The sequence below is a fragment of the Rhyacophila brunnea genome, unplaced genomic scaffold (assembly GCF_057557595.1).
Source record: "Rhyacophila brunnea isolate RB1 unplaced genomic scaffold, BYU_Rbru_1.0 scaffold_20, whole genome shotgun sequence".
Lineage (NCBI taxonomy): Eukaryota > Metazoa > Arthropoda > Insecta > Trichoptera > Rhyacophilidae > Rhyacophila > Rhyacophila brunnea.
Genome location: NW_028232860.1, coordinates 28,305,159 through 28,317,189, shown reverse-complemented (window position 1 = coordinate 28,317,189; position 12,031 = coordinate 28,305,159). Strand labels below are relative to the sequence as shown.

The 12,031-nt window shown below is 32.4% G+C and overlaps 1 protein-coding gene and 1 long non-coding RNA gene across 2 annotated transcripts in view; both read right to left on the bottom strand.

Moving 5' to 3' along the window:
* LOC147071490 (luciferin 4-monooxygenase-like) overlaps positions 1-12,031 on the bottom strand; it is a 32,664-nt gene that overhangs the window by 9,899 nt on the left and 10,734 nt on the right. The window contains exons 3-4 of the mRNA XM_085948115.1: positions 11,634-11,955; positions 7,365-7,536 (exon numbers count right to left, since the gene is read on the bottom strand). Of these exons, the coding sequence (XP_085804241.1) occupies positions 7,365-7,536; positions 11,634-11,955 (494 nt within the window). The remainder of the gene's footprint in view (positions 1-7,364; positions 7,537-11,633; positions 11,956-12,031) is intronic.
* LOC147071491 (uncharacterized) lies at positions 4,302-5,458 on the bottom strand. The gene is made up of 2 exons (XR_015070782.1): positions 5,323-5,458; positions 4,302-4,907 (listed from the first exon to the last, which is right to left on the bottom strand). It is a non-coding gene; the product is annotated as an uncharacterized LOC147071491 (long non-coding RNA).

Genomic DNA, 12,031 nt, shown 5'->3' with positions numbered 1-12,031 from the left:
TAATAATACAGATGATTTTAAAGAATACTTTCATCAAATAATAACATAATAATGGATGCCTGTACTTACATAATATTTTCCAATGAAATATTTTTTTCTTTTAAATTAACTTTAATTTCGAAAGTTTAGCCTGGCAATACTATGAACGTCATTTATTTCAGCGGGAATGCGAAATTTTCATCCTCGGTTTTTGACATAGGTACCTAACAATATTATCACAATTATTTATATCGATTGTACTTACAAAAAATGCCACGAACTCACTATCCGATGGCTGGAAGTTCCAAAAAAAGACGTAGGAGAAAAGATGGAAATATTAATACATTAAAAACACAAAGGTTTGAATTTATTATTTTATAATTTGACATAATTATACATAGTTGAAAAAACCACATTTCACAGAAAATTTTGGTTCACAATATTTATTTATCTTGCAAAAGGAAGTTTTGCGTATTACTTATTAATACACACAATTAAGTATAATGATCATTTGTACTTATATTATGTTTGTGCCATGTCTTATTCGAAATTAGTGTGTCTGTGACAAAAATTATAATCTGGTACAATAATTAATAGCAGCTATACATTTTGTTTTCTGTTAACTATCTACTAAACTAATATTTTTGAATGTATTATAGTATTGATATATTGCCGAAGACTATGCCTGAGCATGGAAATCCTCAAAGCATACTACCTGAACCAGAATTTCATCCCACATTTGAACACGAACACGAAGAATTTATTATAGAAAATGAAATTGAAGATTCAAGCCCTAAATTCCGTGTAGAAGGCCGTAGAATTATAGACTTTTCATATTTTTTCCAACAACTTCAATTAATTAGCCACCATGATTCTCCATTTAATTGTAATTTATCACATTTAGAAATTTTTGGGGAAAATCGGGATAACTTTAGTAGTACATTTTTTATCCAATGTAAACTTTGTGGTAAAAAATTAAAATTATATACCACTGAAATGAACAAAAACAAAATGAATCTGTGTGACGCATTTGTATCCAGTATAATCAGTATCGGCAGTGGATTTTCAAATCTGGAAGAAATGTGTTCAGCAATTGACGTACCATCGATTACAGCAAGAACATACAGAAAGAGTCAACAGAAGGTGTACGAGTGGTTTGAAGAAACCAAAAATAAGAGTATGGAAAACGCTGCGAAAGAAGAGCGACAACTTGCAATCGAAAATGGTGACGTTGATTCTTCTGGTATTCCCATGATATCAGTTGTTGCAGACGGCTGTTGGTCGAAACGTTCATACAGATGCAATTATTCCGCAGCATCTGGCGCTGCCACGATCATTGGTCAAAGAACCGGAAAGATTTTGTACATGTCAGTGAAAAATAAATATTGCGATTTGTGCGCCAAAGCTAAAAATAAAAATATCCCTGCTCAACAACATAAATGCTTTTTAAATTACACCGGTCCGTCAGCTGGAATGGAATCTACAGCAATATTAGAAGGCTTTAAAGAATCTATTAATACACATGGATTGATTTATTCAAAATTGATTGCTGATGGAGATTCCAGCACATACAAAAAAATTCTTGATTGTCACCCATATCCGAATGTAACTGTCGAGAAAGTTGAATGTAAAAACCATTTAATTAGAAATTATTGTGGCAAAATAGAGGCATTAACCAAAGACACAAGATATCCCTTGAATGTAAGAAAAATCATTGCGTCAAGAAAAAGACGTCTGCGGAAAGCCGTCATAGGTGCAATCAAGTATAGAAGACTACAAGATAGTACTTTCGAAGAAAAGGTTATCGCTTTGAAAAAAGATTTAATTAATGGACCGCACCATGTTTTTGGAGACCATACTTCTTGTCTACCATATTTTTGTACAAATGAACCAAATACAGAGGACATGCTTGATGTAAATTATGTACCAGCATTAAAAGAATGCAGTCTATTTTCTCAATTAATGATATATAATTCTCGTTTGGTGCTAAATTCAAAAAGTTTAATTTATAATTTTTCTACTAATATTTCAGAATCTTTTAATAACATGATTGCAAAATTTGTAGGCGGCAAGAGAATTAACTACTCTCAAAGACAATCGTACATGGGACGATGTGCAGCGGCGGTAATCGCATTTAATACAAATAAGTTACATTGCACAATTCAAAAACAAGTTTATAAAAATAGCCCAAAAGCCTTCATAAATCGCTTAGAATCAAGAAGGTTGAAAAAAAATAAAAAAAAAATAGGAAAACCTTGGCGAAAACCAATACATTCTGTTCCTTTATCTAATCCAGATTATGGAGAGAGTTGCCAAAAACCTGATATGGACAAAAATCAATATCAATTGTTAAAAGAAACTTTTTTGAAAAAACTCAAACTGACAAACTATGAGAGGAGGGATATAGAAAGACGCACTGTATTACAATCTGAATGTGCAGAATGGCTAGAAAGGCGACGAAACCTTCTTACTGCCTCTGTTTTTGGAAAGGTGTGTAAGCGGCGAGAAAATACAAAATTTGGGCCTTTGGTAAAACGTTTATTATATAGCCAATCATTAGCCAACGTGAAAGCGGTAAAATATGGTAAAGAAAATGAATCAATAGCTTTACAACAGCTTAGTGTACAAGAACGAATTAAGATTGAGAGATGTGGATTGTTTATCGATGATGTGTATGATTTTATCGGTGCAACGCCAGATGGCATCAGCGATGATGATACAATTATTGAAATAAAATGTCCTTTCTCAGCTGCTGGAATAAGTGCAGATGAAGCTATTGTACAGAAAAAAATTAAATTTTGGAAAGTAGATAAAGACAGGAATATGGCAATAGATAAAAATCACGATTGGTACTTCCAGATTCAGGGGCAGCTTCATATTACTAAGAAAGATGTCTGTTTATTTGGAGTTTGGACGGGACATAATTTTCCTGTTAAAATAGAATTAATCAAAAAAGACGAGACATTTTGGATTGAAAAGATTGAAAAAAAGATATATCACTTTTATATGAATTGTCTACTGCCAGAAATAGTAGATCCCAGAACCAGTAGATCTATGAATATTAGAGAACCAGAAAGGCTGACTTTCTAAATTTTTATTTTAAATTTTATTATGCTTAATATATTTTCAACAAGTCTATATTACATCACTATTTTATAGTTCATCAAGATATATCTAATTTACTAATATAGTTTACTGTTACTAGACACCCACAACGAGTGTAATTTTATGAAATTCAAAATAATATGTATACTTACATCTAAATAATGATACCTAAAGATCTTGCTGGCGATTCCACTGTGCCATATTTTGTATAAGCATTCGTCTCTGCAGCCGTGGAGTTTGGTCCCGTGTAAAAATTACATTTTGTTCTCAAGGTCAAAAACCAAATTGGTTGTGCCAATGGCTTATAACCATTCCTCATAAATGATTATAACTGATATCACCTCATAACTGATCAGTGCCATGCACGAGTTAACTCGCGGGATCTTTTAAACGTCATAACTTCTGAATGAACTGTTTGTGTATATTTTCTTAACAATATTTATCATTTTAGTGTGAAAAAATTCACGTTAAACATGTTGATTTGGTAAATTTTCACAAATATTTATCATTCTATTCTTATTTCATATTTTTTAAGGGATTCATTTTATTCCAAAAATAACTGACCTACAAGTACCCACCTGGTAAAAATTGGATTTGGATTGGATGGAATTTCCTAGTAGATTTTCCAACTAAACAACATGACGCTTTCTATATATTATTTACTGTTAGTTTTGAAATTATTGTATTTGAAATAAATAATGTATCAATAATACACATAGAAATCAATAGATATATAAAATAGATATCACAGTTTAAAAATCAGAAAGATCAATGCATATTACCATTGTTTATGTTACAATATAAAACAATTATCATTGAACGTAGGTACCAAGAAAAATAGACTTCATTAAAATGTGTCAATATAGTATATACCCGATATAATTATATAAATTATTATATTGTTAATTACTCTGTGGGGTCCATATATACTGCTTCAATAGTAATTTAATTTTGTACTTGATTTACTTATTATATGTACAAATGTAATATACTTACCTACTTATTAGGATATATCTTGGTGAATTTTAAAATAAGAGGAAATTAAATGGAGGTCATCGTGTCTAACTATATGTCAGCCGTTGTTAAGTCTTATATAAATATTTATACATTATTAAATTGTTTTTCTGTTTTTTATTGATGTAAAGACATGGCATGTATTCAAAGTAATAACAAATTAGCTGTGTACTATTTATTTAACTTATATTAAAACCCCAAGATTGATTTCGTCTTACGACATATTTTATTCTTCTAAGTTTTACTATGACATTGTAATATGAACCATGGATATAGTATAGTACTTAAAAAAATCAAAACTGGTAATATATTATTTCAATATTTAATTGTCAATTTTCATTTGAAGTCAGCATTTAATTACTGGTATAACACATAATTATTAACTGATATCTACAACTTCAGATGGACAAATTAATTGATATATCATATTATCAGTTTTCATTTCCTTTCAACAATGTATTCATTCTAGCAGCTATTTTAAATATCTTACTAGTTTTTATGTCATGGCACCTTACAAAGGCTCCGAGCAACCGTATACTGAGCTTCGAGAACAGATGTTTACGACGGATACTGGGTGTGCGGTAATTTTAGAAGTAACGGGAGATAAAAGAACGCACCAAATAGCCTCCCATCACGCTGAGAGTGAATACGCAACTTTGTACCTGGCCCGGCCACGTGCTGCGAGTGCCTGAAGAGAATCCCAATCTGGTTTGCCTGTTCTTCAAGCCAACCGGATTCCGGCGTCCTGGATGGCCACTAAATACTATCTATATAGCATATCTGGCGGAGTTACGGGCTGCTAGTATGACCTGGAACGATGCAAAAAAACTAGAGTGACAGAGATTCTTGGAGGCGCCGCATTGTATCCATATGCTGCAACTAAGATGCGGATATAGCCGAAGAGAAGAAGTAATATACAGTATCTAGAAAACTTAAAGCCTTTGAAATGTGTGTGTATAGATACATGCACCTTTCATTGGTGTTGGAAAGACAATTTTTCTAATATCAAAGTGATATTGAGACTGAAAAAGACAAGACTTGGAGAGTAAGCTCTACCAAATGACATACCTAATATGATACAAGTAACTGATATGCACAATTATATTATATTTTATATTACGAATCAAAATAGCAACTTTTATATCATTATCGATAATAAATTTAGTGCAAAAATGTTTTTATAAAATTGTTTTATTTTTTAAACATTAGTCACTTTATATTTACCTTGTGTAATTGTACTATTAAATCTATAAAATGGGTGCATATGCTTGATGGTCGACGTCATAAATCACGCCATGTTCGAATCGTACGCCGAAAGTTGGATTTATTTCATTATTAATTAAAAGATTTATTTCATTCCATCTTATTCATATGAAACCGTCGACAAGCAAAGATCTCGGTAAACATTTTCTCCATCTGCAAAAAACATAACATAGGAACTGTTAATAGTGTGATTTTTAATCTTTTATAGTTGGCGACTGTTTGAAGAGTGGTAATTAAAACGGATTAGTGATAATACAAAGCATCAAAAAAGATTGATTAACTAAAATAAAGTAATCAGGTAGGTAACATGTTTAATAACAACTAGAACGCCTTAGATTATATCAAACAAATATATATGAAATCACAGGTTTTATATAATTCTGGAATGAATGTAACTAACCTCAAAAAAAGGATTGTATTACGTCGGAATTATGAAACATTGAAAGCATGTATAGACTAAGAAAACAATAAATAAACACTTGAATAATATATGCAAAACACACAGAATACTACGATAGTAATAAATAACATAATATTGTACTTACAGATAGTGTTTCTTATTCCTGATATAAAACACAATTGTTTTAGGTACCTTGCAATTTGTAAACATAATATTTGACACTTTTGACAGCAGAGAGATTTTTATATTAGTCTATGGCCAAAAATACGGATTTATTTGGCCGGCTAATAAAAAGATTTTAATAAAGCAAGAACATTTTAAATATGCGACAAATAAATAAAAGTATATATAATATAGTTGTTAAAAAAATCTGTGTACATTATAAAATATATTTAATATTATAAATACATATATTTTTTAAATTTATGTTATAATTTGTAAACGACGAAGCACGTCAGCTAATACGCATAGTAAATGTTTAAACTTCGGTAATCAAATTCGAATCTGACAGAAAGAGAAAGAATAACTTTTTAATCATATTAGCATGCGTAAAAGAGATGTAACATAATATCACTTTCACTTTAAAAATCATACCTAGTATTCAATGTCATAGTTCAACTTTAAATGAAAAAACAGAAACTCTAGGTAAGCATGTGTGCCCTTAAGTCGAAATTTCAGCGTTTAACAAACATACTGTTTTTTTTATTACGTGTTCCTCATAAAAACAAGTCTATTATAAACTTGTTTTAAAAGTAAAGTGCAAGAACGTTATAACAAAAAAAAAATAGAGTGATATGAAACCGGTTAGTAATTAAGGTAATTATAATACTTTGATTTAAAATACCAAAACTGATTACCAATAAGTACCGGAATTTAAAAAACGCTTCTGAGAGTATAGTAAAAACACTAGTTAACTTCGTTGGAATACTCGTATAGCTTAGTAGTCAGGCATATGGTTGCGAATCCCGGGGAATTCACGTTCGAGTCCTGCTGGGTTTCGTATTATTATCGAAAAAGATTTTTCTAGTGGTTATATATTTCTCGGAAATGTTTTCAGATTATGTGTGTTCAATAAAGTAAAATTTGATACCTATATCAACACGTCATGACCAAAGTATTACCTACTCTAGGAACAATAATAATTAATACATACGCATGGATGCTTATTTGCGGCAGATAAAGGTAGAAAAATAATAATACCATTTTTGACAGCATATTTCATAAAAATTAGTTTTTTTCGCCTGCAGTGCTGAAAAACGTTGCCTGCCCAAACCTTTAGGAGTGAAGTGTATCAGATGTCTAAAAATGTTATTAGATTAATTTTCCATCTATATTGTAGGTATATACTGTTACAGAACTTGCATATTATTTGTTTACTTAAAATATAAGTCTTTAATGATATTGCATTGACTCTAGTGATAAAGCAAAGCAAATTATTCAATGACAACTTTCAATAAATCCTTTTTGTCAAATAATGCGGTAGATTTTTAAGTGCACCCCCAATTCAAAAAATGATGGATGCCACTGATCAAAACTAGTTCATTTGAACTGGAGTTCAACAAATAAAATGCTTACTTTCTATTAAATAACAAAAATTCTTTACCTTATGATTCTGAATAGCACTAAGGAAGGATTCTTTTTCAAATTTTACTAGGATTACAGATCTAAGATGGATGTTGATACAGGAGAGATGCGTGACGAAGCCGTAGGCATGGAACCAGGGTATGATGGTCAAGAGACAGCTTCTGTTTTCTTCAAAGTTGTTCATCATATGTCTGGAAAGAAGAAGATGACAAATATCACTAATTACTACGAAAATATAATCTAAAAATACGATACTGGAACTATCAGCTGTCAAACTAATAGACTGATCGTCATTTGTTTTTTTTTCGCGACTATAAACTTTGACGTGTCAGTAAGTATATTTTCAAATTTAGAATTTTCAGAAATCGGGAAAAACTTCGAACAATTAAGTGACATTTCTGTTGGCATACATGATCAATTAATTAATTATTCTACTTTTATATCGTAAGTAATTACTATTAATACACAATGTTTATATTTATTAAAAATAATTAAATTTCAATAATGTTTCTTCTCATTTAATATTGTAAATCATTATTACGCATGTTGTATGCTATTTTCTATTTTATCACCTCTAAGTAAATATACTCTAAGATACTTATAGTCGAATATGACCATTTTATGCTATAATTAGGTACTATAAGTAACAGTAGCGAAGGGTGGAGGTAGACTGTTAAGATGCGTCATATACCGTGCACATTAAACTTTGTTAGTCATTCGTATAAATTTTTATTGAGCTTAGACTACAATTTACAGATGGTATTGGTTATTTTATTTAAATCAATTAAACCTTGCCTAAACCAAACCATAATCGTTTTGGTATACTTTGGGCGATACGACAAAATTGTGCACACTTTTTCAGTCATACTTATTTGTTTTTGTTGGATTTATAATAGATATTATTGCACATATTTTTGGTTATTTTTTTAAATTAATTATTAAGCCCTGTCTAACCAAAATATAGTAGAAAAAATATTAATCTATTTATAAAATATCCAATGTTATGTATGATTTTATCATTTTAGATATTTTATAGACAGTTTTTTGACTATTATTTGTTATGGCTTAATTTTGCAGGGTTTAATTGAATTTTCAAAACTAACCAACGCTGTTTTTAAATTATAGTCTTATTTTAATTAAAACGTATACGTATGACTGACAAAGTTTAGTGTGCGATATTTATGGATGATCTTAACAGCCTACCTCCAACCTATGCCAATGAATTGAGTAAGTACCTACATACTACATAATATAATATGTATTTGAATATATTTTCTTAACTTTTGTGTGGTCATAATATATCTCTATATATATAAAAATCTCGTGTCACGATGTTTGTGGTCGAACTCCTCCGAAATGGTTCGACCGATTTTTATGATTTTTTTTATGTATATTTGTTAGGTATGAGAATAGGTCAACAAGTATATTTCATACCGCTAGGTGATTAGGGTATCTCTATCCAGAAAAATTTTCTTTTATTTTTTTGACAATTTTTTTTTTGTATTTTTTTTATTATTTAACATAAAAAAATACCTATAACCCCAAATTTTCACCCTCCTACCCCATCCCTCCTATTTTTTAATCGCGATTTTATTATTTTTGTATGAACAAATTTAACCGTCGTTCGTATTTCAAACAGAACGAAATTATTTATGTTGTTGAATGACAGATGGCGCTACATCCGAGAAGAATTCAAGAGAAGCGTCGCGTCATTTTGACATTTCATTCGGCATATCACAACGCAGTGCGTGCAAAATTTTGTACGATTTATTTTAATTTATCTATTTTTATGTGGGTGTATTACAGTGCACAATGCCAGCAAGATGCAAGGAGGGCCATTTGGGTCGTCGAACGAATAAAGCAACAAACATGCGAAATAGTAGAGCATAATCATCTCAATCACAAGAGGCACGAGCTGAACGAAATCAACAACGACAATTGGGACGGAGCCAAACGCGCCGGTTTGTAGTTAACACACGCAGAGATGACCAAATGACCGACAACGCCAACAAGTACATCGAACATTTACATCCGCTTCGTTCCTTCGTCTCGCATTCGAGTACGAGCCAGATATTGAATATTCCGCTCATCCGAAAGTGCTGATTGGTGCTATGGACAAAGAATATCCCCATTGTCATGCGCTCAAATTCAAACATGAGTCAGCCGGGATGTGTTGCGCATCAGGAAAAGTGCAACTACCAGAAATTGAGATACCACCAGAACCATTGAACGGCTTGCTCATCGGCACGGTTGCAGATTCAAACCTGTTCCTGAAGTCCATTCGCACATTCAATTCATGCTTCCAAATGACTTCGTCCGGAGCAACAGAAATAGTTCACAATACTGTGGCAAATGGACAAATATTCTATTCTACATTCAAAATCAAAGGCCAAGTATACCACAAAGTAGGCTCATTGCTGCCAATGCCTAACGAACCACATACATTTTTACAAATCTACTTCATGGGTGCGGCGGTGAGGACATCAATCATGTGGATGCACGTTGCGGTTACAATAGCCTCAATTCGCCTAATACCAGGCGCACCATTGGCGAACTGGACGCCCTGTTGAATGAGCACAATGAATTATTGAAATTCTTCAAAGCACACATGCACGAATTGCAAAGTGACAATCACGCTATTGTCATCAATCCTGATAAAACACCAGCTGGAGAGCACGTACGTCGATTCAATGCGACTGTTGTTGACGACATTGCTGGAATCATGGTTTGGCGACCGCACATCGACGCGAGAAACCGTGATTCGAAGAAGAAACAATAATCTGGAGTTCATCGCTGACACACACTGTTCATACGACGCTCTCCAATATCCGCTAATTTTCTGGAAGGGACAAGACGGATATTGCATAAACATTAAACAACGAGATCCTGTCACAGGTAATTCATTCATTATGAACATCATTACTCATTTTGAATTGAGAAAATGAATGGTTGATGTTTTTTTGTTTTTATCGGCGGTCATCGTCTACAGCGCTCTATTCCTCTTTCTGTCATAGATCCCATCCCCACACACTTACGATACATTCGTTATTTTTTATTTAACAACCAAAATATTCACTAGAAACAGCGCTCGAAATGGAAAAATTTACAAACCGGAGCGCTCGACAGTTTTCTGAAGATTTTTACATAGTAAAGTTATCAAAGTTTATGTGTTTTTTTCATAAAAATAAGTGTTAGATTTTCTATTATATGGCCTATCCAGCTCAGACGGTCAAATTATCTATTCCACGAGACGGAGCGAAAATTTTACCGATTTCACGAATAGGAACGGCGCTCTGGTGCGTTCCGGTTCATTTCGAGCCCTGACTAGAAATAATTTATATGGCAGAACAACGTTTGCCGGTTCAGCTAGTAGGATATAATATTATTATTATACAATACCGTAATGATCCATGTTACGTTCCGGATTGTTTGGAGCCGGTAATGACAATAATAGTTAATAAAGTGAATTAAATTTTACACTTATGATGAGAATTTTATTTTACCATTTTTGTATGCAATAAAAATAATAACATTTTTATTTCCTCACCCAGATAATATGTTAAATAATAGATTCATTAGTATATTAAATAAGTACTTAATAATTTTAAAATAAAATACAATTTTTGCTCCCAAGCAAAGCATATGGACACCCCTTGTGTTATCTTTACGAGAAGTCATTTTTTTAAATCTAATGGGATCTTCCTCCTAATGGGATATTAAAATATGTGTACTGCAATAATATAAATGTCCGCGCGGCTTAAGCGTCAGTCTGCCCTATAGCGTCGTGGGTCCCAAGTTCGAATCCTGGGTCTGGCAAGTAAGTACACATATCGTTTTTTCAATCTGTGTATGAGTCAGAGTATGGACCTAATAAGTTGAGCAAGTGGCTGACATCCATTTCTCGTAAAACAAAATCTGTTAATACAAACCTCCATTCTGTGGAGGCCCATATGATCCTAGTAGGATCGGACATGGTCGAAAGAAAGAAAAAAAGAATATAAATGTACGAAGAATAAAACTTAAGTATTCTAATAAAAAAACTACGACTATCCAAATTATCTAAGTAATCAGCATGCCATATCAATAGGTTTCATAATGATTAGACTTTTTTCATCATTTTATTGAAACTAGGCTTATTTCTATTAGATTAGGACGCCAAGCGTCCTACAACGTCTAGCGAGGCAGTTGGCTATCGCCAGCTGGCTCTGCTTGTAAGGTATCAATATCTCTGGTCAAAACCCACGATGTTGCTTGATTATCCAAAAAAAATATACTCAAATGAACTTACCGTAAATGATTTGTGCATATACTAAAATTGTAATGCGTTAAAATGACTCCTTTGGCTATACCAGTCGTCCCGGATGAGCACATGATAGCGGCTGGATGCTTCTTGAAATCCACTTCTGCTAGTTTAAATGTTTCTATATCGGTGTGCTCATTCGTTAAGTCCTCATATGACAGAAAGGCAGGATCTGTCTTTTTGTCACCGAACTCGATGACTTTTGGGGCAGACTCCATGTCTTTGATGGCGTTTTCGATGTTGCGAACGGTCAACGGCGAACAGAACATCATTTTTGGCTTCGACATTTTCATAACGTGTAATATTTCATCTGAAAGAAAGATTAATTCTTCTTTAACGTGCATATCCAAGTTCAAGTAAGGTGCTGCTCCACTATCGAGTATCAA